This window comes from Chlorocebus sabaeus, chromosome 27, assembly GCF_047675955.1.
Source record: "Chlorocebus sabaeus isolate Y175 chromosome 27, mChlSab1.0.hap1, whole genome shotgun sequence".
NCBI classification, from domain to species: Eukaryota; Metazoa; Chordata; class Mammalia; order Primates; family Cercopithecidae; genus Chlorocebus; species Chlorocebus sabaeus.
In genome coordinates this window covers 48,491,336-48,517,691 of record NC_132930.1, presented here as the reverse complement: position 1 = coordinate 48,517,691, position 26,356 = coordinate 48,491,336, and the positions used below count along the sequence as shown (strand labels likewise).

General features: G+C 52.9%; 1 protein-coding gene across 1 annotated transcript in view; it reads left to right on the top strand.

The window, feature by feature from the left end:
• The first annotated feature begins 20,138 nt into the window (after positions 1–20,138).
• The window catches only part of MAEA (macrophage erythroblast attacher, E3 ubiquitin ligase), a 50,177-nt gene continuing 43,959 nt past the window's right edge, over positions 20,139–26,356 (top strand). Inside the window, exon 1 of the mRNA XM_008018163.3 lies at positions 20,139–20,264. Within this exon, the coding sequence (XP_008016354.3) occupies positions 20,196–20,264 (69 nt within the window). The 5' untranslated portion in view covers positions 20,139–20,195. The remainder of the gene's footprint in view (positions 20,265–26,356) is intronic.

The following is a 26,356-nucleotide window of genomic DNA, read 5'->3' as shown; positions in this document are numbered from 1 at the left end:
ACAGCAACCCATGGATAAAAAATCACGTTTTAAACACTTCAGACCTCTTTGCTCATTCATTATAATCAAACGTTAGAGACGACTCTGCCACCCCAAAGGACGCAGTGCTCATGAAAGTGGTAATGCCTGCCCCAACATTGAGAATTAGCTGGACAGGCCACATCATACCTTGTTTTGTTTCGCTTTTTGTTCTTGAGACAGGGTTTAACTCTCATCACTCAGGATGGAGTATGACAGCACGATCTCTGCTCATCGCAACCTTCACTTCCTGGACTCACGCGATTCTCTTGCCTTAGCCTCCCAACCAGCTAGGATTACAGGCACATACTGCCCCTCCCAGGTAATTTTTGGTAGAGATGGGTTTTCACCATGTTGCCCAGGCTGGCCTCAAACTCCTGGGCTCAAGATCTACCCGCCTCATCCTCCCAAGTAGCTGGCATTACATGTGCCCGCCACCACGCCTGGCTAAACTGTTTTTAGTAGAGACAGGGTTTCAACCTGTTACCCAGGATGGTCTCGATCTCCTCACCTTGTGATACACCTGCCTCGGCCTTCCAAAATGCTGGGATTACAGGTGTGAGCCACTGTGCCTGGCCCAGTTTTTGTTTTCTAAATTTCATCAAGGAGCTAAGCATTCTTAGTCTTTTGTGTTGCTATGAACGAATACCTGGGGCCAAGTGATTAAGAAAAAAGATGAATTTGGCTCACAAATCTGATGTCTGCGAAGTTCAGATGAGGCCTCTGCATTTCGTTCAAGCCTCACGTTGCTTTCACTCAAGAAAGAAGGCAGAGGGAAGGATCGTGCGGGGAGATCACATGGTCAGAGAGAAGCCAGAGAAAGAGGTGCCAAGCGCTTTAACACTCAGCTCAGGAAACTCAGAGAACCCATGGGCTATGCTCAGGAAGAACAGCAATGCTTTATGGATGACTTGCACAGTAGCAGGAACCAGGGTGTCTGCCACTGGTGGGTTCTTGGTCTCACTGACTTCAAGAATGAAGCCGCGGACCCTCGCGGTGAGTACTACAGTTTTTAAAGATGGCGTCCTGAGTTTGTTCCTTCAGATGTTCATATGTGTCCGCAGTTTCTTCCTTCTGGTGGGTCTTCTGGTGGGTTTGCGGTCTCGCTGACGCTGACTTCAGGAAAAATGCCACAGACTCTATGCGCCACTGTTACAGCTCTTAAAGGCTACCCGTCTGGAGTTGTTCGTTCCTTCCGGTGGGTTCCTGGTCTCACTGACCTCAGAAATGAAGCTGCATACCTTCCTGGTGAGTGTTTTAACTCTTAAATGCAGCAAGCATCCAAAGAACAAGCAGTTGCAAGAATTACTATAAAAAACAAAAAAACCATGCAAACAAACCTCCCCCAAGGTTTAGCAAACTCAGTACGTCACCACTGCTGGCACCGAGGGCCTGTTTTTATTCCCTATTTGGCCCCACCCACATTCTGCTGATTGGTTCATTTTACAGAGAGCTGATTGGTCCATTTTACAGAGAGCTGATTGGTCCATTTTACAGAGAGCTGATTGGTCTGTTTTGACAGATTGCTGATTGGTGTGTTTACAATCCTTTAGCTAGACACAGAATGCAGACTGGTGCATTTACAATCCTTTAGCTAGACATAAAAGTTCTCCAAGTCGCCACCAGATTAGCTAGACACAGAGCGCTGATTGGTGCATTTAAAAACCTTTAGTTGGACACAGAGTGCTGATTGCTGTGTTTACAAACCTTACAATCCTTTGGCTAGACACAAAAGTTCTCCAAGTCCTCACCAGGTTAGCTAGACACAGAGTGCTGATTGGTGCGTTTACAAACCTCTAGCTAGACACAGAGTGCTGATTGGTGCGTCTACAATACTTTAGTTAGAAAAGTTCTCCAAGTCCCCACTAGAGGCAGAAGCCCAGCTGGCTTCACCTCTCAATGACACTCCCCATGGGACTTTGTGGCATCTAGCCTGGGCACTCCAGCAGCCCAGTGGGAGCTCGTCCCGGATCAAGCCCAGCAGGTGCTGGTCCTCAGAGCCCACGCCCACCCGGAACCCACGCCTGCGGGCGCCTCACGCAGCCCCAGGCTCCCGCCCGCCCCTCTCCCTCCACACCTCCCTGCGAGCAGAAGGAGCCGACTCCAGCCTTGGCCATCCCCAGAGAGGGGCCTCCACAGCACAGTGGCGGACTGAAGGGCTCCTGGAGAGCTTGCGAGGGTTGCTAGCACGTAGTCACCTTTCACCAGGTGCTCCTAAGCTCCACTCTGTGTTCTCCCAGCTGTCTCCCCCAGAAATGCAGCAGGGAACCCCGAGGAGAAATCCACATCATAGTTAATTTGTTGGGCAAATAATTACCTTACTGATGCTGTACATTCTAGGATCCAAGGAGAGAAATTTAAACAAAAGAATTTTACTATTGAGGCCAGGTGCGGAGGCTCATGCCTGTAATCCCAGCCCTTTTGGAGGCGGATGTGGGCGGATCACGAGGTCAGGAGATTGAGAATATTCTGGTTAAGACGGTGAAACCCCGTCTCTACTAAAAATACAAACAATTAGCTGGGCGTGGTGGCGGGCGCTTGTAGTCCCAGCTACCTGGGAGGCTGAGGTGGGAGAGTGGTGTGAACCCGGGGGGTGGAGCTTGCAGTGAGTCGAGATCGCACCACTGCACTCCAGCCTGGGTAACAGATCGAGACTCCATCTCAGAAAAAAAAAAAAGAATTTTACTATCAAATCCCACCTTCTATTTTAAGACAAGGAATGAGAAGCTAGTCTTCCAGGATGTTCGTCTGCCTCGGAATCCCTTCAGGTGGATCAGGGACCCCAGCGTGTGGCTTCCATGATTCTGCTGTGAGAGCAGAATCCTCCCTGCAGCCTGGACCCCCACCTGTAGGAGCCACCCCGGGTGATCCCGGGCCTCGGCGACAGACGCCGACCAGCTCTGTTGTCCTGGGTGATCCGGGGCCTCGGTGACAGATGCCCACCAGCTCTGTTGTCCCAGGTGATCGAGGACCTTGGTGACACACACCTGTCAGCTCTGTTGTCCCAGCCTCAGTGACAGACGCCCACCAGCTCTGTTGTCCCGGGTGGTCCAGGGCTTCGGTGACAGACGCCCGTCAGCTCTGTTGTCCCAGGTGGTCCAGGGCTTCGGTGACAGACGCCCGTCAGCTCTGTTGTCCCGGGTGGTCCAGGGCCTCGGTGGCAGACGCCCGTCAGCTCTGTTGTCCAAGTTACTCTCAGAATAGTGCACAACAGTCCTGTGAGTAACATTATTCCCTCTTCACCTCCCTCCAAGAGGATGAAAGGCGCTTGTTTCAAAGCTGTTGAGTGACAGTGACATCCACGTGGAAGCCGCGGTGGCTACAGCGTTCTTCATGACCAGCACCTCCAAGTGCTTTGCTTTGTGATTAACTGGATCAATACTTCTGTGCTACCAAGAGTTACAAACGCTGGCGGGGGGGGGGGGGGGGTGGGCAAGATGGCCTGCCATTAGCTGTGACAAAGGCAGGCCTGGCATCCGGCTTAACAAAATAGTGATCACAAAGTATGCATTTTTATTGAAGAATAATTTCATGATAACCAAGCAATCTGGAAGCCTCCAAGCATACGATTAAATGACATGCTGAACAAGTCTGGCATTTCGTGATAAACTGCAAAATTAGACTTGGCAGGCGACTAAGGAAGGTCGGGGTGATGGTGTCTGTGACGTGCTTTATAAAGCAGCCACCAGAATGATAAGACAAAGGGAAGGCCCCCTGGGATCTGCCATCGTGCCCAAAGTAATGGCTTGTTAATGCCACTGCCGTGGGCAAGAAATTATTTTGACTAACATCTCTTCTGTTTATATTAAAAATCTCATTTTTAAAATCATTATACCTATCATGAGGAGTTAATACACAAGTCAAATCCATATTTTAACTACTTGAAGATAGACTGTTATGGGTTTAACTACCAATTGGTGTAGTGTCTCTAGTTATGGACAATATTTTACTATAGATCACCAATATTTGTGCACTTAGCATACAATGGGTATCAATTTTTAACTGCCATGTGGATCAGAATGCACTGTCCTTCCAAACATTTGGAAAAAAAAAAATTTCAGTGTTAGTCTTTCTTATTCACCCTGTGGCTCGTCCCCCACAAATCAGGTTTATGGGGTGAATCACCCCCACTGGCATCACCCACTGCTGCCCAGGGAAGGCCCAGATGGGATCTGTGATTTCACTCAGCACCAACCCCTCTAACCAGCTCCCTAACCTGAGGGTCCCTAACCCTAACCTTAACCCTAAAATTTAACCCACAACCCAAACTCTAACCCTAGCCCCTAACCCTCTAAACTGCCCCCCCCCCCCGCCCCGTGCTCACCACTTTGCCCTCTTCATCGACAATGGAGTTGGCCACGGATTCCTGCTGCGCCCCTTATCCGTATGCTGATGAGTACCAGTCAGGGCCTGGGGTAGGGAGGCTTATCCCACAACTTCCTTGAAGGGCTTGAGAACCCAACATCTGTGGCCTGCAGGCCTAGGGAGTGGGTCCGTGCAGGGCAAGTGGAGATCCCAGGGCTGCAGCCACAACAGAGGCAATAAAGATGTCTGGGTGGGACATGCGCTTCAGAGCCCCCTGGAGTCACCAGGAAAAAGAAAAACCCCAGGCCTCCATTCCCCCATTCAAGCCTCCATTCCCCTACTCAAGGCCTCTAATTCCTCCACTCAGGCCTCCATTCCTCCACTCAAGGGCTCTAATTCCCCCACTCAGGCCTCCATTCCCCCACTCAGGTCTCCATTCCCCTACTCAAGGCCCCTAATTCCTACACTCAGGCCTCCATTCCCGCACTCAGGCCTCCATTCCTTCACTCAGGCCTCTATTCCCCCACTGTAGCCTCCATTCCTCCACTCAAACCTCCATTCCTGCACTCAGACCTCCATTCCTCCACTCAGGCCTCCATTCCTCCACTCAGGCCTCCGTTCCCCCACCCAGGCCTCCGTTCCTCCACTGAGGCCTCTGTTCCTCCACTCAGGCCTCCGTTCCCGCACTCAGGCCTCCATTCCTCCACTCAGGCCTCCGTTCCCGCACTCAGGCCTCCATTCCTGCACTCAGGGCCTCCATTCCTCCACTCAGGCCCCCATTCCCCCACTCAAGCTTCCTTTTCCACATTCAGGCCTCCATTCCTCCACTCAAGCCTCCATTCCCGCATTCTGGCCTCCATTCCTTCACTCAGGCCTCCATTCCCGCACTCAGGCCTCCATTCCTCCACTCAGGCCTCCATTCCTGCACTCAGGCCTCCATTCCTGCGCTCAGGTCTCCATTCCTCCACTCAGGGCCTCCATTCCCCCACTCAGGCCTCCATTCCTCCACTCAAGCCTCCATTCCCGCATTCTGGCCTCCATTCCTTCACTCAGGCCTCCATTCCCGCACTCAGGCCTCCATTCCCCTGCTCAAGCCTCCATTCCTCCGCTCAGGCCTCCATTCCCCCACTCAGGCCTCCATTCCCCCACTCAGGCCTCCATTCCTGCACTCAGGCCTCCATTCCCGCACTCAGGCCTCCATTCCTCCACTCAGGCCTCCATTCCTCCACTCAGGTCTCCATTCCTCCACTCAGGGCCTCCATTCCCCCACTCAGGCCTCCATTCCTCCACTCAGGGCCTCCATTCCTCCACTCAGACCTCCATTCCTCCACTCAGGCCTCCATTCGTCCACTCAGGGCCCCCATTCCTCCACTCAGGCCTCCATTCCCGTACTCAGGCCTCCATTCCTCCACTGAAGCTTCCATTCCCCTACTCAGACCTCCATTCCTCCACTCAAGCCTCCATTCCTCCACTCAAGCTACCATTCCTGCACTCAGGCCTCCATTCCCACACTCAGACCTCCATTCCTCCACTCAGACCTCCATTCCTCCACTCAGGGCTTCCATTCCTCCACTCAGGCCTCCATTCCTCCACTCAGGCCTCCGTTCCTCCACTCAGACCTCCATTCCTCCACTCAGACCTCCATTCCTCCACTCAGGCCTCCGTTCCCATACTCAGGCCTCCATTCCCCCACTCAGGCCTCCATTCCTCCACTCAGACCTCCATTCCTCCACTCAGACCTCCATTCCTCCACTCAGGCCTCCGCTCCCGTACTCAGGCCTCCATTCTTCCACTCAGGGCCTCCATTCCCCGACTCAGGCCTCCGTTCCCGTACTCAGGCCTCCATTCCTCCACTCAGGGCTTCCATTCCTCCACTCAGGCCTCCATTCCCGCACTCAGGCCTCCATTCCTCCACTGAAGCTTCCATTCCCCTACTCAGACCTCCATTCCTCCACTCAAGCCTCCATTCCTCCACTCAGGCCTCCATTCCTCCACTCAGACCTCCATTCCTCCACTCAAACCTCCATTCCTCCACTCAAGCTACCATTCCTGCACTCAGGCCTCCATTCCCACACTCAGACCTCCATTCCTCCACTCAGACCTCCATTCCTCCACTCAGGGCTTCCATTCCTCCACTCAGGCCTCCATTCCTCCACTCAGGCCTCCGTTCCTCCACTCAGACCTCCATTCCTCCACTCAGACCTCCATTCCTCCACTCAGGCCTCCGTTCCCATACTCAGGCCTCCATTCCCCCACTCAGGCCTCCATTCCTCCACTCAGACCTCCATTCCTCCACTCAGACCTCCATTCCTCCACTCAGGCCTCCGCTCCCGTACTCAGGCCTCCATTCTTCCACTCAGGGCCTCCATTCCCCCACTCAGGCCTCCGTTCCCGTACTCAGGCCTCCATTCCTCCACTCAGGGCTTCCATTCCTCCACTCAGGCCTCCATTCCCGCACTCAGGCCTCCATTCCTCCACTGAAGCTTCCATTCCCCTACTCAGACCTCCATTCCTCCACTCAAGCCTCCATTCCCCCACTCAGGCCTCCATTCCTCCACTCAGACCTCCATTCCTCCACTCAAGCCTCCATTCCTCCACCCAAGGCTGAGTGCAGTGTAGACGGGTATCTGGTCCATGTGTCTCCTGTGGTCATGACACAGACTGAGAAGCTGAGCCGGCCAGGGCTGAAGAGTGACACCAGGAGATGCTGGGTGCCACGACTCTTGCCCCACAGTGAGGCACGGGTGGGGTCATACGCTCCCGCCCCACAGTGAGACACGGGTGGGGTCATACACTCCCGCCCCATAGTGAGACACGGGTGGGGTCATACGCTCCCGCCTCACCGTGAGGCACGGGTGGGGTCATATGCTCCCGCCTCACAGTGAGACCCGGTAGGGGTCATATGCTCCCCACACAGTGAGACACGGGTGGGGTCATACGCTCCCGCCCCACAGAGAGACACGGTAGGGGTCATATGCTCCCCCACAGTGAGACATATGTGGGGTCATACCCTCCTGCCCCAGAGTGAGACACGGGTGGGGTCATATGCTTCCACCCCACAGTGAGACACGGGTTGGGGGGTCATATGCTCCCAAGCTGCCCAAGAGCTATGAGCTCCGAGGCTGGGGGAAACACGCTTGGGCAGACACAGGTGAAGTGAGAACATCTTTCCCCACCGCAGCCTTCCTCACGGTGGACGCAGCCCTGTGCTGCAGGCTGAGGCGCCCAGCCTTTCCCTGGCCAAAGCCCTTCTTGCATCCTCTTGAGGACTTCACTCCCCCAGACCCCCACACTCAGTGTCCTGCCTCCAAGTTCACATCTGGAGTCCCTGGGACTGGGAATGTGGTGAGCCTGTGGGAGGCGAAGGCCCAGAAAGACAAGATGAAGGGCAAAGCCAGCAGACGCCATCTGTGCAGGCTCCATCTGCAGATGTGGGTGCCCACTCAGGACTGGACGGCCCCGGCTGCGGGACTGGGCGCCCACTCAGGACTGGACGGCCCCGGCTGCGGGACTGGGCGCCCACTCAGGACTGGACGGCCCCGGCTGTGGGACTGGGCGCCCACTCAGGACTGGACGGCCCCGGCTGCGGGACTGGGAGCCCACTCAGGACTGGACGGCCCCGGCTGCGGGACTGGGAGCCCACTCAGGACTGGACGGCCCCGGCTGCGGGACTGGGAGCCCACTCAGGACTGGACGGCCCCGGCTGCGGGACTGGGCGCCCACTCAGGACTGGACGGGAGGGTGGCCGCAGAGGCCAGGGAAGGTGATAGAGGGAGGGTCCAAGACTCCGGAGTGGGCCTCCAGGGGCAACCCCCAGCGCTGCAGCCTCCAGCCCCTCTGCTCTGTGGGAGGCATGGGAGGGCACGGAGAAGCCTGGTGTGTCCGGGCAGTGGCTGGGGCCGGGTCCATCTGGGCTCTCAGACAGCAGTTGGGGGCTGAAGACAGCAGAGGCCAGGTGGTGGTGCTCCCCCGTCCAAGGCAAGTGGGCTGTTGTTTCCACAGGGGGAGGCCAGGTGTCCCCAGGGGTGGCCTGATGTCACGTGGTCCAGTCAAGGGTGCGGTCAGGGGACCAAGGGCAGCACCCCAGGAAGAAGTCCGGTCCCTGAATCCACACCAGTCCCAGACTGGGAACCCAACCACCTTCCCCAAAAACACGTAGGCATCTCTTCTGGGGAGAGGGTCACCGCGTCTGTGGGCGCCTGGGGCCCTGAGCATGGTGGACCCGTTATGGAGAGGGCTTAGGGGGTGTGACAACAGCGGGTCTTGTCCTAGGTCCAGCTCCCAGGGACCACCGAGTGAGGCTGGCCGACCCCTCATGGGCTCCCTGGTCTGTGGGCAAGAGTTGTCCTTGTGGTGGGGAGAGGAACACACGGAAAGTCCCCTCCTGGCCAAGATGGAGCCGGGAGAAACTCGGCACACCCGGGGGACGGACACAAGGTGAGCGCTGCCCGCAAGGAGCCACGGGTTGTGGGGCCCGCTCTGCCCCACACAGCTCCCTGGCGCCTGGTTGCCCACACGGACTCCCAAGAGCAACACGGAGCTTGCTGCAGACACTGCGGAGCAGGGGGCCCGTTGGGGCTGTACAAGCACGTGTAGAGCTTGCTACTGAACAGCACCTGGTGAGCAGCCAGTGACCTCCAGTGCCCTCCTTTTCATCCCTACTGAGAACGAGGCCCAGAGGCAGCTTGTGCTCACATGGGACAGACCACGGTGTGCACCAGGGCAAGGCTATGACTCTCCCACTGTCAGCCAAAACATGGGGGACCTTCTGCCGAGCCCTGTGTCCCCCCACTCTATAGGCTGGGACCCCACAGAGTCCCACGTCCCCCCGCTCTGTAGGCTGGGACCCCACAGAGCCCCGAGACTTATAGCTGGGGTGTGCCTTTCTAGGCTGTATGAGCAAGTACCTCAGGCGGGTTGGCCACAACTCCTGGGGGCCGTCGAAGCCCTCCCTGTTCCTCGGTTCCTTGGCCTTAGGAAGCACCGCCCCAACCTCGTCTTCACTCTCGCAGAGCCTCTCCTTGCCTGTCTGTCTCCAGATTCCCGCTGTGTAAGGACACAGGGGTGCTGGAGTGAGACCCGCCTTCAAGACGGAGGAGTCTGAACTTAGTTGCCTGCAGGAACCCTTTTTCCAAAGAAGGTCACATCCTGGGATACCAGGAGTTAGGATCTGGACATATTCTGGGAGGAGATGACTTAGCCCACGCCAGGACAGTGCAGGATGGCGTCGGGGACCTTGGTCGGACCAGCCTCAGGGAACGAGAATTAGCCCCATGGAGATACAGGTACTGCCGCCCCAGGGAAGTTTGTGGGGTCCACTGGGGAAAAGGAATCCCTTCACGATAAAGGGTGAAGCTGCATCCTGCCCTCCCACCCCCAGGAGGGAAGTGTGGTGTTTCGGGCCTGGCAGCGGCAGCACTTTCCACGTGGGCACCATCCCACACAGCCACCGTGTGGCTCCAAGAGGGACCAGGGCTGGACAGGCTCTGCAGGCAGGGCTGGGGGCTGCAGTCCTGCTGAATGAGCGGGAGGCCCAAGCAGCCTCCACGATTCCATAGGTGGAAAGAATGTCAGCCTGGGCAACATGGTGAGACCCTGACTCTACAAAAACTACAACAGTTAGCCAGGGGCAGTGGCGTGCACCTGTGGTCCCAGCTACTCGGGAGGCTGAAGCGGGAGGATCCCTTCAGCCTTGCAGGCAGGGTTCCGTCTTTTCTCCTAAAAGGACACTTGTCATTCAGTTTAGGGCCCCCCTGTAAATCCAGGAGGATCTCGTCACGAGATCCTTAACGTGATTACATCTGGAAAGACCCTGTTTCCAAATAAGCCACATTGGCCGGCTCTGGGGTCAGCATGTGGATGTGTATTTTTGGGGCCACCGTTCTGCCTGCTAGGCATTGTTGAGTGTACTTTCTTTCACCCACAAGTATATTTTGGATGGTTTTTCATGCTAATACATGTAGCTCTACTACCTGTTTTTTATTTTGCAAGGTCTGGCTATACCGCTCCTGCCAGGGTTGCACTGTGCCCGGCCAAAAAAGTGAACCTCAACTACTATATCCAACAATTTGCAAAATTAATTCAAGGCAGCCGGGCGCGGTGGCTCAAGCCTGTAATCCCAGCACTTTGGGAGGCCGAGATGGGCGGATCACGAGGTCAGGAGATCGAGACTATCCTGGCTAACACGGTGAAACCCCATCTCTACTAAAAAAATACAAAAAACTAGCCGGGCGACGTGGCGGACGCCTGTAGTCCCAGCTACTCTGGAGGCTGAGGCAGGAGAATGGCGTAAACCCGGGAGGCGGAGCTTGCAGTGAGCTGAGATCCGGCCACTGCACTACAGCCTGGGCAGCAGAGCGAGACTCCGTCTCAAAAAAAAAAAAAAAAAAAAAATTAATTCAAGGCGAACCATAGACATCAGTGTACAACATAAGGTTATTGAACTTCCAGAAGGAAAGCATTGTATAATGCTGGGGTAGTCAAACAGTTCCTAGATAAGAAACAAAAAGCATGATCCCTAAAAGAAAAAACTAGACTTCATTAAAATTAACACCTGCTCATTGAAAGACAAATTAAGTAAATAACAAAGGTAAGTTATAGACTGGGGGAAAATATCACAACACATATATAGACACGTGCTGCGTAACAGCGTTTTGGTCAACAGTGGACTGCGTATGTGATGGTGGCCCCGTAAAAGTCAAATGGAGCTGAAAAGTTCCTATCACCTTCAGGCATTGTAGCTGCCCTAATGTCACAGCACAATGCATCATTCACACGTGTGTGGTGGTCCTTTGGGAGGTGTCCAGAAGGCCCTGTTATCATAACATGTGACAGCTTCATACGCATTACTGTCCCTGAAGACCTGCCAGTGGGACAAGAAGGGGAGGTGGAAGGCAGAGATATTGGTGATCCTGAACCTGTGTAGGCTGAGGCTAATGTGTATGTTTGTGTCTTAGTTTGTTTTTTTGTTTATTTTGTTTTGTTTTGAGACAGAGTCTCACTCTGTCACCCAGGCTGGAGTGCAGTGGTGCGATCTTAGCTCACTACAGCCTCCGCCTCCTGGGTTCAAGTGATTCTCCTGCCTCAGCCTCCTGAGTAGCTGGGACTACAGGTGTGCACCGCCACGCCTGGCTAATTTTTGTATTTTTAGTAGAGACAGGGTTTCACCATGTTGGCCAGGCTGGTCTTGAATTCCTGACCTCAGGTGATCTGCCCACCTTGGCCTCCCAAGGCGCTGGGATTACAGGTGTGAGCCACCATGCCCGGCCTTGTGTCTTCGTTTTTAAGAAAAGTTGAGAAAGTGAAAAATAACATAAGAACATTTTAAAATAGAAATAAAGGCTTTCGGAATAAGGATAAAAAGAAAAGAAATAATTTTGTATAGTTGTACAATGTCTTTGTATTTTAAGCTGTTATGAAAGAGCTAAAAAGTGTTTAAAAATCAAAAAGTCTATAAAGTAAAAATGTTACAGTAAGACAAAGTTAATTATTATTGAAGAAAGGAAAAAAATGTGTATAAATGTAGTGCAGCCTAAGTGTGCAGTGTCTATAGGGTCTATGACAGTGTGCGGTCATGGGCTAGGCCTTCACAGTCACTCTTCACTCACCAGCTTACCCAGAGCAGCTTCCAGTCCTGCGAACCCCAGTCATGGTGAAGAAGCTACACAGGTGTGCGATTTCGTACTTTCACACCCTATTTTAACTGTACTTTTTCTATGTTTAGATACACAAACACTTCATTGTGCTACAGCAGCCGAGAGGATTCGGCGCAGGGATGCACTGAGCGGGTTCGTGCCTCGGAATGATGGGCTCTACCTGCAGCCGGGAGTGCGGTGGGCCGTGGCTTCCAGGTTTGTGTGGGTGCACTCTGTGATGTCACACAATGACAAAATCATGAAATGATGCATTTTCTGGGACACATCCCCATCATTAAGCCACATGTGGCTACAGCTCACAAAAGATACGTGTATAGAATATCTGAAGAACTCAACTCTACTCATCAACGATACAAAGACAAATGATGCAATTTAAACATAAGCAAAAAAATAATCCCAGCAGTTTGGGAGGTCAAGGTAGGAGGATAACTTGAGGCCAGGAGTTTGAGCCCAGCCTAGCCAGCATAGCAAGACCCTGTCTCTACAAAGAAAGAAAGAAAGAAAGAAAGAAAGAAAGAAAGAAAGAAAGAAAGAAAGAAAGAAAGAAAGAAAAATGCTGAGAATGAAGAATGAAGGTGCATGCCTGTGATCCCAGCTACTCAGGAGGCTGAGGTGGAAGGACCACTTGGGCCATCCCAAGACAGCAGGACCAAGCCCCCTTGCTCCTCCTGCTCAGCCATTCACGTGAGCAGGAGGAGGATGGAGACCTTGATGGCCCCCTGCACTCAGTGGACCCTGAATCTATTTTCTCTTCTTTATGAGTTTCTTAACAACATTTTCTCTTCCATAGCTTACTTTTTTATATAAGAGTACAGTTTGCAATACACATAACAAACAAAATATGTATTAATCAGCTGTTTGTGTTATTGATAAGGCTTTCAGGTATTAATTAATCAACTGTTTATGTTATTGATAAGACTTCCAGGTATTAATCAATCAACTGTTTATGTTATCAATAAGGCTTCCAGTCAACAGTAGGCTATTTGTAGTTAGGTTCTGGAGAGTCAAGTGTCACACATGGATTTTCCATGGTTGGGGGGGGGTCAGCAACCCTAACTCCCAAGTTGTTCAAGGGTCAGTTGTGTGTTCTTTTGTGAAACATCTGTTCATCTTTTTTTTTTTTTTTTTGAGACAGGGTCTCACTCTGTTGCCCAGGCTGGAGTGCAGTGGTGTAACTATGGCTCACTGCAGCCTCAACCTTCTGGGCTCGAGTGATCCTCCTGCCTCAGCCTTCTAAGTAGCTGGGATCACAGGCATGCACCTTCATTCTCAGATTTTTTTTTTTTTTTTTTTTTTGTAGAGACAGGGTCTTGCTATGTATTTACACTCATATAATTTTGTTCTGCCTTTTAAATTTTTCTTACCTTTTAATTTCCAACTTTATTATTTTTGTTTCCACAGGCTTTTCTTGTTGCTGTCGTCCCTTTAAATTTTCTGAATAGCATGTATAGGTCATTCTTTCTTTCTTCTTTTTGTAATTAATACAGCACTTAAAAACTAGGAACTTCTCTGTGAGCACGGCAGTAACATTAGCCCATTAGTTCTGATATACGTAGTTTGATTATTACTGATTTCTAGAAATTCTGCAAGCTCCATTTCTTAGCATCTCTTTGACACTAGAAAGAGGGATTTTCCATTTCTGGGTGGAAAATCTCTATTTTATTATAGTGTGGGTGTTTTGTGATCTAGAATTTCACCTGTAGTGTTTCCACTGTTTGCAATGTATTGACACTTTCATTGTGACCTACTACATGGACAATTTTAGTGACTATTTTGTGGGCACCCTCTTTATCTGCAGAGGTTCATTGCTTAGAATTAGGAAAACAGTGGATTAATTCCACTAATACGACCCCCAAATAAGAAGACAACTTTTGGTTTTTGAGACAGGGTGTCCCTCTGCAGCCTCAGCTGGGGAGCCATGGCGCGATCATGGCTCACTGCAGCCTCAACCTCCTGGGCTTAAGCAAGCCTCCTGCCTTGGCTCTCGAGTAGCTGGGACGCCACCATGCCCAGCCTTGCAGAAAACCTTTTTCAATGACTCAGCGGCCTCGTGTCAGACAGTCTAGCTCTCACAATCGTCCCTGTCTCTCCTCCCCAGGAAATCCACACTGGCGATATTGAGGGAGGGGGTTCCGTATGCAAATCCCCACACCGGAGCCCAGGTGTCCTTGCAGGTGGGCTTCACCTGACGAGAGGGTGGGAAGGGGCCTCACGCGTGCACACACTTACACACGCACACGTTTCTGATTTCTTCAGCCATGGTCACAGAAACACACGGAGCAGGCGGGCAGCACCTCTCACTCCAGCTCCTCTTGCCCCCCCGCCCCCGCCCCATCAGGCGTCTACAGGAAGACAGGTCCTTCTTCTCCAAGGTGCTTAACTCTGTCCCGTCCCAGGTAAAGGTTTTCAAGTGTAATTTTAGGGCTCATACCACCTTTTGGAAGGAAATTCTACAATCTTGACCCAACAGAAGCCACCTCAAGCACTCACCCTGGCTGGGCCCCACCCGGGAGCAGAGAGGCCACCGTCCAGCACCAGCAGGTGTCCGGCCTCCTCCTCCAGGGAGCCAGGAGGCCTTTACTGGAGATATTTACAAACAGATGTTGTGAAAATAACAATTGTGTGACTTGAGTCGATTCCACCCCTACGGCTAACCATAGGAACTAATTGTAGTTTGTATTACTAAATAATTTTAAGGGAAAATCAAATGCTATTTTCTTACCAACAAAACAGTCAGCGCTTGGGCCCAGGAGTTTGAGACCAGCCTGGGCAACGTGGCGAAACCCTGTCTCTACAAAAAACTTTAAAAATTTTCTAGGCATGGTGGCATATGCCTGTAGTCCCAGCTACTCAGGAGGCTGAAGTGAGAGGATTGGTTGAGCCCAAGAGGTAGAGGCTACAGTGAGCTGTGATCGTGCCACTGCACTACAGCCTGGGTGACAGAGCAAGACTCTGTCTCAAAAAAAACAAAACACAACACAACAAAAAAATCAACAAAACAGTGAACTGCGTAAAATCTTCTCACCTGATGTGAGGTACGTTTCATTCATTTAAGAATTAAGTTTTTCAGCAGGTGTTAACCACCTCCTAAGAGATGTGTATCAAAATAATGACAAGGGCAACTCCACCTCAGAAAACTGATCTGGTCGGGCAAGAGGAAGTGCTGTGTTGTGCAGCTCGGGGCAGAGTCACCCCCTCGACCTCGAGGGGGTTACCTTTAAGTAGCAGAGCCCTGCAGTCCATCAGTGGAGATAAGAAGGGCCCCAGGATGTGGACCCCTGCAGCATGTGGTGTGAGTTGGTTATGACAGTGTGTCCCTGAGCCAGAGGTCAGGTCCTCCCACATGGTGGCCATGCAGGAGGCGCCCAGCACCATTTCTCTCTGGGCTGCTCTTCTCTGGGCGCTCCTGGCCCACCCACACAAGGGAACCACGTGTACCCCACAGCTCACCCCTAGTATAGCTGATTAGTCCGGATGGACAGCCAACCCACACTGGGCAAGACTTTGGAGCCTAAGATTTTGGAAGTTTGAACCAAGAGACACATAACATGTTAGCTGTTGAACGCTATACTACAACAGAAAGTATATTTGGTCCTGGTCCCTGGTTCTGGTCACTGAGTGTCTACAACCCTTATGATTTCCTGAGTGTGGGAGCGTCTTCTCTCTTCATAAGGAGCCCCTTCCCACCATACCTGAGTTTATGTTAATGAGGTGACTCTGGGTGGGGCCTCCAGATATCACTAGAAAGACCCAGAGATTAGTTGGCAGGAATTCTCAGCCCCTCTCCCACTCGACCTCCACCTCTGGGGATAAGGGGGGCTGGAGACTGAGATATGAAAATGTGTGAATAATGAAATTCAGGAGAGCCTCCTGGCTGGTGGATGCCCTGAAGTGCTGAGCGGTTGACACGCAGAGAGGGCTCGGGAGCTCCTCGCCCCACCGTGCCCGATGCACTCCTGTTAGCTGTTCCTGAGCTGTGTCCTTCATAATAAGCTGGGAAGCATTAAGTGTTTCCTGAGCTCTGTGAGTCACTCTAGCAAATTACTGAACCTGAGGAAGGGTTTGTGGGAGCCCCAAATGTGTCATTTGCCTTGTGGGTGGCCTGGGCACCCCATGTGCAGCCATCACCTGGAGTGGGGACAGCCCTGTGGAACAGAGTCCTTGGCCTGTGGGGTCTGTGCTGACTCTGCGAGTGAGTGTGAATGGGGTTGGACTGTAGCATACCCAGTTGGTGTCAGAGTCTGACAATGGGACAATTTCAAGTTACGTAAACCAAAAATAAAATTCTAAGCTCCCCCAACTGACTGAATGGAACCCCCCACCCCCACCCTCAGCCAAGGGGGTTTCAAAGAAACCTGAAAAATTAGTTCAGGCCACCATGGTGACGCAGGACTTTTCTTGGTCACTTGTTAGCCAGAGACTGCCGGCCAGTGACACCCTTGCCCAGGCCTTGCTCAGGCCCAGGCTTGCCATGGGAGATACCCCATTCCCTTGGCCTGTCAGGTCATGCCAGGCCCGTGCTCCGCCTGGATCCTGCAGCTGCTGCAAATGCACACTCAGCCACCAGCGGGAATGGGTGTGTGAGCGAGTGAGCGTGCGGTCCAGCCAATGGTTCCAAGTGTCAGTACAGAAGCAGGCTCCATGCAGGGCTTGTGGCTGGACCAGGCATGTTACAAGCCACTCCCATGGTGGACTCTGGCATCTAGATGAGGGGAACACAGTGGCGCCCAGGTAGGGGTGCCGTGATCCTAAAGCCCTAGAGGGGGTGTTACAGAGTGCTAATGAGTTCTTTTAGTTTGCATCCTGATGGACTTCGGCGTGTCAACAGCTCTGTCAGCTCCTTGCCCTGCATTGGCCCACAGCTCCAGGGCTGGCTGAGCCCCGCTGCTGCTTCCGTCACATGGCGTGGCTGCCCTCCACTGGCGAAGGGCAAAGGGTCACAGTGTTACAGCCTTCTCTGTACTTACGTTTGGTGCATCCTGAGCTCTTGTCCCATGTCCAAGAAGAATGATGATATATTGACAATTGAAGGGTGAGGAGGATGGAGAAGAATTTTATTGAGTGACAAAGCAGCTCTCAGTGGAGCAGGGATGTGGGGGTGGTCCACCACCAAAAGTTGGGTGGTTTCTCTCTCCATGTGGCTGGGTTTGGGTTTTTTATGGGCTCAGAATGGGGAGCGCACACTGACTGATTTGTGAGTATGCAAAAATGGCTAAAACAAAGACATCATTCAAAGGTGGGGACAACAATGTAAAAAACCAATTGTGGCCAGGCACGGGTGGCTCACGCCTGTAATCCCAGCACTTTGGGAGGCTGAGGTGGGCGGATCACAAGTTCAGGAGATTAAGACCATCCTGGCTAACACGGTGAAACCCCGTCTCTACTAAAAATACAAAAAAAATTGGCCAGGCATGGTGGCGGGCACCTGTAGTCCCAGCTACTAGGGAGGCTGAGGCAGGAGAATGGCGTGAACCTGGGAGGCGGAGCTTGCAGTGAGCCAAGATCATACCACTGCACTTCAGCCTGGGTGACAGAGCAAGATTCCGTCTAAAAGAAACAAAAACCAAACAAACAAAAAACCCATTAGGGAAGGGTAGGTATATGTAAAATAGGTGGTGGGTGGGGACCAATCAGAGGAAAGATTGCCAAGCAGGAAGACAGGTTCCCAATCCAGTCCATGGATTTACCTGGGACTTGTAGGTAGGCTTTAAACTGTCTTCAGCTTGAAGGTTGCATTTCACTGGGTAACTGCTCTGCCTTCTGCCACTATTAATGGGAAGGGAGGGTCGGACATGCCTCAGTATCCCCTCCTCCCTTTGGAGTTCAGGCACAAAACTTACCAGCATCAACATTAAAACAGAGATCTTTTTTTTTTTTTTTTTTTTTTGTGAGACAGAGTCTCGCACTTTCGCCCAGGTTGGAGTGCAGTGGTGCAATCTCAGCTCACTGCAAGCTCTGCCTCCTGGGTTCATGCCATTCTCCTGCCTCAGCCTCCTGAGTAGCTGGGACTACAGGTGCCCACCACCACACCTGGCTAACTTTTTGTATTTTTAGTAGAGACAGGGTTTCACCGTGTTAGCCAGGACAGTCTTGATCTCCTGACCTCATGATCCACCTGCCTCAGCCTCCCAAAGTGCTGGGATTACAGGTGTGAGCCACGGTGCCCAGCCAAGTCTAGCAGCTTTTAAAGATCTAGACAGGAAACATTTGCCATCTATTGCCTCTAATGGTGGCCACCTATGAGACTTCATCTACGTAATAAGAACCTTGGTCTTCACAACCCCTTTTAATCCAGATGCTCCTTTCTCTTGATTCCAGATCTTTAGATAAGAACTCTTTCAACCAATTGCCAATCAGAAAATCTTTGAATCCACCTGTGACCTGGAAGACCCTGCCCTGTTTTGAGTTGTCCTGCCTTTTCAGACCAAACCAACGGAAATCTCACATGTATTGATTGATGCCTGTATCTCCCTAAAACATATACAATCAAGCTGTAACTCAACCGCCTTGGGCATGTGTTCTGAGGACCTCTTGAGGCTGTGTCTCCGGTCATGATCCTTAACCTTGGCGAAATAAACTTCTAAACTGATTGAGATCTGTCTCAGACACGTTTTGGTTTACAAAAGGACCCACGAATTCAAATACAGTTTTATCTTCCAATACAAGAAAACCTAGAATGAATGACCCAAAGGTTGTAGAGGGTCAAACAACCTCTCCAATGTGCAAACTTCTGCCTTATCATTCCTAAGTATTTATGATTGTAGATGGTACTAGGATGGGATTATTTTACCATGGAAATGAAACCTGTGTCCTTTGGGTTAATCTTGAATCCCTGGTGAAGTGAACGCAAAGTCTCTAAAGAGGATGGCAGTCCCTCCAACTGCTGCAGTGCTCCCATGTGTTACTGGGACCATCCCAGAGAGTGGCAGACACCATGTGAACTGTGAAGAGATGCAAAGAGTACAGACTGCATGCTTCCATCTACAGGAAGGTCAGGAATGCTGTTATGGGGAGCAGGGTTAGAATGATGGGGATATAGCCTGAGAAGGGGCAGGGGAGCTTTCTGTGCCATGGGAAATGTCCTAAATCTCAACCAGAACATGGTTAGATAAAAGTGCAAATATGGGTGAAAATTCATTAAAGTTGTATAGTCAAGATTTGTGCACTTCACTGTAAAACTTACTTCAAATATCTAAAAGACTGGAGTCTGCAGCCACACACTTAAGGAATAACACTTTCCTTAGTCCCAACTCCTGTTTAAGTAACACAGAGGAAGACTCCACAGTGCGGGTGGGATGTCTTGCATTCCGGCTGTAACACGGAGCAGCCTCCAAGTGGAGGTTCTCGCTTCATCGCTGTCACCTTAGATGTTTTTCCTTTGTTTAAACACCAAATATTTTTAAAATTGTTTAGAAATGAGTTACATGAAACACAAGGTGGTTTAATTGGGACGTCATTTCCTAAGTAATAAAACCTAATTTCAGTTTTATTTTGGAAAGGAGGGAGGCGGGTGGTGTTTGAAACGCTGAGAATGTGAAATGGCTGAAATGAAGGCAGGGCACGACCCGGATGCCAGCGCTGCCCACCCTGCAAGAAGGGGGCAGAGAGGCCACAAGCCTCTCATGCTTCGGGAGTTTCTGTCCATAAGTCAGTTTTAGGTATTGGGCCTTTCCTCTTCCAATGGGAAGTCGGAGGTTCCACATCAGGATTCCAGCAGCTGTAAATCGGTGAAAATGAGGCCAAAGAAATATAGTTGGCTACAGGCGTATGTGGCCAAGCGTTTTGTCGGCGTTGGCCTTGGTACCGCAGGCACGAGGGACCCACAGGAGACCACCCCGCGATAGCCCCGAGTAACTGGACGGACGCCAAGTCCCCCAACCCGCTCGGCCCCAGCTCCACCCGCCCGGGCCGCTCTCCGCACCCCACCGGCCCGCCCCGGGCCCAGGAGCACCCCCAGCCCCGGGATCTGCGGCCTGAACCTGGCAGCGAATTCAAGGAGGAACCCGCCAGCCGGGGCTATCGTTGATTGGCTGAGCGGGAGGAAACCCGGCAGTGATTGGTTCGCGCCTTCTTCCGCCTCCGGCCGACTGGGCGGATACGATTGGTGCAGGCGCATCGGCCCGCCCCCGCCCCCTCCGGCCGGCGCGCGCGGCGTCGTTTCCCGGCGTGCAGCGCGCTTGCGCGTCCCCCGCCCGGTAATGTTTTGGCCGCTTCAAGATGGCGGTGCAGGAGTCGGCGGCTCAGTTGTCCATGACCCTGAAGGTCCAGGAGTACCCGACCCTCAAGGTGGGCGCCTGCGCCGCGCAGGCCGAGGGCAGCGATGGCGCCTGCAGCCCGTGCCCATGGGCCGCGAGGGGCCGCCCCGGGAGGGCCAGCGGCGAGGGCGGCGGGAGCTGGGCGCGGCCTGACGGGGCCGTGCGGGCTCCTCGGGGGCGCCCGGTCCGCGCCGGGCAGGTGTGTCGGGGGCGGCGGCTTTGGCCCTGCCCAGCGCCCGACTGTGGCCCCTCTGCTTGAAGAGCTGCGTGAGCCGAGCCAGCGACGACTCTGGCAGCGCGAAGGCTGGCGAATTTGGGGCTGGGGTGGAAGCCGGAGTTTGCGGGGCGTGGGATCTCTGGCGCCCAGGCAGACGGAATGCGCGGCGTGCCCGGCCGGTGCCCGGCCGCCCTCCCGGGAGCCCAGGGCTGGGAGGTGCTGGGTGCGCCGGTCGCTAGGTAGGAGCTGCAGGGAGAAACCTCACGGCCTGATGGCACCCAGCGACCTTTTTGATGGGCGTCACCAAACCTGAAATACAGCTCTTGCCGTCCGGCTGCCGGTTGCGTGACCTTGGGTGGTCACCTAGCCACGTCGCACTTCTTAGAATGAAATTTGTGCTCCTAGTAGAAGAAGCCGATACTTGCTCTTTACCTAGTTAGTAGAGGATTTCATATGAAGCACCTGGGAAGGAATTCCTTAAAAGATTAAGGTCATAGCTTTCTCAGAGCTGCGGCTGAGCTTTGTGGTTCTGTGTTGCCTTCCTGGGAAGCTGCGTAGCTTTTCTCTCCTCCCAGGGCGCCCTAGTGTTCCTGTTCGTCTCAGGACGGACGGTGTGGCGACAGGTGTGGAGGATGCAATGTGGCCACGTTGCTATGCGTTCCCCCAGCCCCAGGGCCATTCAGCAAAGGGCTGAAGAGCACAGGCTGTGAGCCATCCTGCTGGGGTGTGAATCGGGCTCCTCTGTGTTCATCTTTACTGGGAGACATTAGGGCCCACTTAGTGATAGTTTATTCTTGTCGGATTTAAGCAATGGTAGCGCCTGTGTCACATCAGGGTGAAATGAGTGACTACGTATTGTTTCAAGCAGTGCCTGGCATTCATTAAAAGGTCCCTGCTACAGTTAGCGCTGCTGAAGCCAGCTGTACCCTGGTGTAGCTGGTCTTCATAGGAAAGCAGAGGCAAGCTTCTCCTCCTCTTCATTATCTAGCGGTTTATTTCATATTTTTAAAAAGAAACGGGATTTCACTGTTGCCTAGGGTGGTTTTGAATTCCAGGGCTCAAGCGATCCTCCTGCCTTGACCTCCCAAAGTGCTGGGCTGACAGGTGTGAGCCACGCGCCCGACCCACTAGTGGTTTCGCAGTGGGGTTTCATGGTGCTTGCGATGCGTGTCCAGCACTTCATTTGATCCAGGAAGGGAGGGCAATGTTGTTGACGTTACCAAAAGTCTAGCCTCTTGCTAGATTCCTCCAAGGCGTAGGTGGTTGGTTTTTAACACTCAGCGACATTGGTGGATCTCTGTTGGTTTAGAGATGGAGACCCTGCAGCTGAGAGAGGTATATACCAGGACGTTGTGCTGCTGTTGGTAGGGGGCCTTAACCACTGACCACTTTGTCTCACACAGTGCACCTCAAGGCCCGTCATTTCAGCTAACACACAAGAAGGCTTGAAGATCAGAACCGCAGTGGTTTGTCACTTTTGGTACTGGCTGGTGAATATGGGAAACACCAGATAGGAAAGGTTTCCAGAAATCCTTTCATTGTGTATTGAAGGAACTAGGAAGGAAGATGGAAGGTCTCCAGAAAGGATTCTTCTTCATGTCTTCTGCTGTTTTGTAATTGTGAATGTAATTTGCATTCCAGAGTGATTGCATAGCTTCTGATTAAAATAGTCATGCAGATAGTCATACAGGTGAAGAAATCTAGTGTCGTAATTCCTCTGTTGACACTTGTGTCACTACTGAGTTAAAACTTTTTCTCGTAGAAGTTTTCAGGAGTGATTTTTAGTGGATAATGGAGGTGTTTTGCTGGGGAACTAGGGATCCTTGATTTTGGAAGCATTTATTAGTATAGAATTAAACAGAACATGCTGAGCTCACAGCTCAAGGGCTGCACTCTTCAGTCTCCAGGAGGGGCCAGTGTGGATGTCAGAGAAGGGGCCGAGGGCTGTGGGACTGGGGTTGTGGAAGGTGTGGGGTGTATGTCGTGCTTCTCCAGTTTGAGAGCACATCCTCCTGCAGGGTGGTAGGAGCTGGCGTGCTCTGGACTGGATCGTCACCTGGTAAGAGTTAAACTGCTTTCCTGCCAAGTGAGCCCTCCACAGACTCACAGAGGATTCCTTCCTCTTCAGAGGGCTTGGTAGCCCTAGGTGGGTTTCAGCAGTAACACCTGGGATGTCTGCTTCCTCACAGCATCAGGGCGGCTGGGGCTGGTGGGGCTCCTGGGTGCCTGGCAGGTACTTATTTTTCTGTTTTCCTGGTGAAGTGGGAAGAGAATGGAACAGATGTGAATTGCTGAAGTCAACACGCACTGACCTTGGGAACCTCTTTCGTCACCAGCTTCTTTTTCCACCAAAGGGGTGGACTGGCCTGTGAACATTTGGGCTGGATGAGCCTTTGTTGGGGCAGGGGGAGCGTGGGAGACTGTGCAGTATAGGACGTTTAGCAGCATCCGTGGTGTCTGCCTGCCAGATGCCAAGAGCATGCCCCTAAAATGTCTCCAGACATTGCTAGATGTGCCCTGGGGGCATGCACACACCCACGAGAATTGCTGGGCTGGATCCTGCTTTAAGGGACTTATTTCTTCCTCTTACCAAATGGAGGTGTGGCTCAGGAGGACTCACCCTTGCATCCTAGCTGTGGCTTTGTCTTTTTTGCTGTCAAATGCTGTGAATGCCGTCTGGTGTAGGGTGGTGGGTAATGCCTTGTAGGGGAGGGGAAAGATGCATAACTCACCATCTTTTTTTTTTTTTTTTCTTTTTTGAGATGGAGTCTCGCTCTGTCGCCCAGGCTGGAGCGCAGTGGTGCAATCTCGGCTCACTGCAACCTCTGCCTCCCAGATTCAAGCAGTTCTCCTTCCTCAGCCTCCCGAGTAGCTGGGATTACAAGCACCTGCCACCATGCCCAGCTAATTTTTTGCATTTTTTAGTAGAGACACAGTTCCGCCATGTTGTCCAACTGGTCTTGAACTCCTGACCTCAGGAATTCACCATCTTTCAATTCAACATGCATAGGTCAACATTTTGAATTGGAAGCCCTTGTTTTCATTATTTTGTAAAAGGTTTTTTTTTTCCCCCCGATTATAAAAGTAATTTGATGAGTTCGGTGCGGTGGTGTGCGCCTGTAGTCCCAGCTAATTGGGAGGCTGAGGCGAGAGGATCACTTGAGCCAGGAAATCCAGGCTGTGGTGAACTGAGATTGCGCCTCTGCCCTCCAGCCTGGGCGACAGAGTGAGACCCTGTCTCAAATAATAAATAAAAGTAATTTGTTTTTTCTTCAAGTTACCCTGCTGCACAGAGATAACTTCATTAACATTTTGGTGTATTTACCCCTACTGTTTTCCTTCAGATAGCTGAAGAAAAATAATAATTTAGGGAATTCACATGGGTGTCTGCACGGCCCAGGGCAGGAAGCAGCGTTCATTACCTGGAGACACTGGTCTGGACCTGGCTCCTCTCTGTGAGCCCCACCCGGACCCACCGCTCCTCTCCTGGAGCCCCAGCAGGGGTTTGCAGCTCCAGTGAGTCCTCTCACACCCCAGGTGGTGATGCTGTCCTCTCCCCAGAGGATAGGCTGAGAAACACCGGGCCTGTGGGTGTATTCTCAGGTGTCTGAATTCTCTACAGGAAGGTTCGCATGTTCTGCCTTTGGTTTGATGACACTCTGGTTGCCCAGGCACCGCCCTGATGCCTCACAGTCAGGGTTTGTGCCTGTGGTAGGGAGTTTAGGTGCCAGCTGTGTGCCTGAATTTGTAACTTCTCCTGCACCTTTTGCAGTTTTCTTAACTCCATCTTGGCTGGATTTGGAAGGATCATGTGTTCTCAAGTGTGAGAAACACAGGCAAGCACGAAGTGTTTGACTCAAGAGACACACACATTGGGTTAGACCCTGGTGATGCTGTGTCTGAGGAGTCTTAGGCCAGGTCTCCACCTCTTCTGTGGCCGGCTTTTTTATGTACTTTATCTGTAGCAAAGTCACATAACCCTCCAGAATTCTCCCAGTCTCTATAGCACAGTGGAAATTCCTTCTGCCCAGAAGAGCCGTGACCTGTCCTTTGTGGCTCCCGGCTACACTCGCCTCGCCTCTCCCACCCACCGTTCACTGGTGGTTTGGCCCTGGGCCGGCTTCCGCGGCCTCCGCGCTGGCACAGGTCTTGCCTCCCGGGCCTGGGCCTTTCCAGCTAGATGGGCAAGGCTGAGATGAGGATGTAGACTTGAAATCACTGCTAGCTGGGGGGGTGGTTTTGTTTTTGTTTTTTTAAATATTATTTTTTAAACACATTTCAAGTCAAGAAAGGGCTTTTTAATGCCTGATTCACCGTAATGGCTGGGCTAGGTTGGAGGCAGTACTGATGTGAGGCCTGGAGCGACCCTGGGACCTGAGCAAGGCACCGCCGCCGGGCTGCAAAGCAGGGCTGCTGGTGCACTAGCTTCTCGCATGCCCTCCTCCGCAGCATTGATCTGAGAGCCTCCATCGGCCGGGGACGGTCAGGCCCGGTATGGTCAGGCCCTGCACGGTCAGGCCCTGGGCTACCATGACGGGGAGACAGGTAAGTTCCCTGTCTACACTGGTGGGAGGGAGGCGTCAGCACAAGTACACACAGACATTTCAGATCCTTTCAAGACACTGATGAGATTGAGGTGAATGTTGGACAGTGGCAGGAGGTGGGGGCAGGGGTGCGAGGGTGAGCCTCCTCCGGTGAATACGATATTGTGAGCTGGTTGGCAGAGCTAAGTTTTGGGGTGAGGCTCTGTGGACCGTGTTGACGTCCTGACTCTCACCCCAGTAAGCACACAGCACCATTGGGGTGTTGTGGCTGGGGGTGTCCCAGAGCCGTGCAGAGAGGGTCTCACAGCGAGACTGAGTGCTGGGCAGTGACTCGGTCTGTGGGTACAGGGGTCGGCAGAATGGGAGGCAAGCCCAAGGAGACACATTGGCACCAGAATGAAGAGAGGGCCGGCGCCTGTAGCATGTGACTGCCCCGCCTGCAGAGAGGCTGTGCGGCGAGCCCCACCCTCCGGGGGCTTCAGGCAGAGTGGGGATGTCTGGGTGCTGACCTAGGCATCGCAAAGCACACTTCCTGCCAGGGTAACTGCTGATGATTTTTAGGTCTGTTATTTCAGAATCGTTATAGCGAGGGGCCATTATTTTGAAAACCTGAACAAAAGAATTATTCACTGTGTTAATACCACATGTAGTGACTGTGGAGCTGAATGTGACTGAGCAGAAGGAAGCACCTGCTGTGCTGATGGCTGTGGACCTGGGTCCGGGACCCTGAGTGCTGCCCCACTCGAGGGAGGGGCCCAGAGCAGTCTCCTTCCTCTCCTCCCAGGCCAGCCTTTCATACCCGACCCTCAGACTTGCCACCTACTTTATGCTCACCGATGCCTGTCACGCAGACCCTGCCTGACCTGCACCTGCTTTCACACCCGTGGTGGATGAGCCCCCTCAACCGCACCTGTACCCCCCTCACCTGCACCTGTACCCCCCTCACCCGCACCTGTACCCCCCTCACCCGCACCTGTACCCCCTCACCTGCACCTGTACCCCCCTCAACCGTACCTGTACCCCCCTCACCCACACCTGTACCCCCCTCACCTGCACCTGTACCCCCCTCACCCACGCCTGTACCCCCCTCACCTGTGCCTGTACCCCCCTCACCTGTGCCTGTACCCCCCTCACCCGCGCCTGTACCCCCATCACCGCTCTTGTACCCCCCCACCCGCTCCTATACCCCCTTCATCTGCGCCTGTACCCCCCTCACCTGCTCCTGTACTGCCCTCACCCACGTGTATACCCCGGTACCCGTGCCGGTACCCCCCATCACCCGCACCTGTACCCCTCTCTCCCGCGCCTGTACCCCTCACCCGCACCTGTGCCCCCCCACCCACGCCTGTACCGCCCCCACCC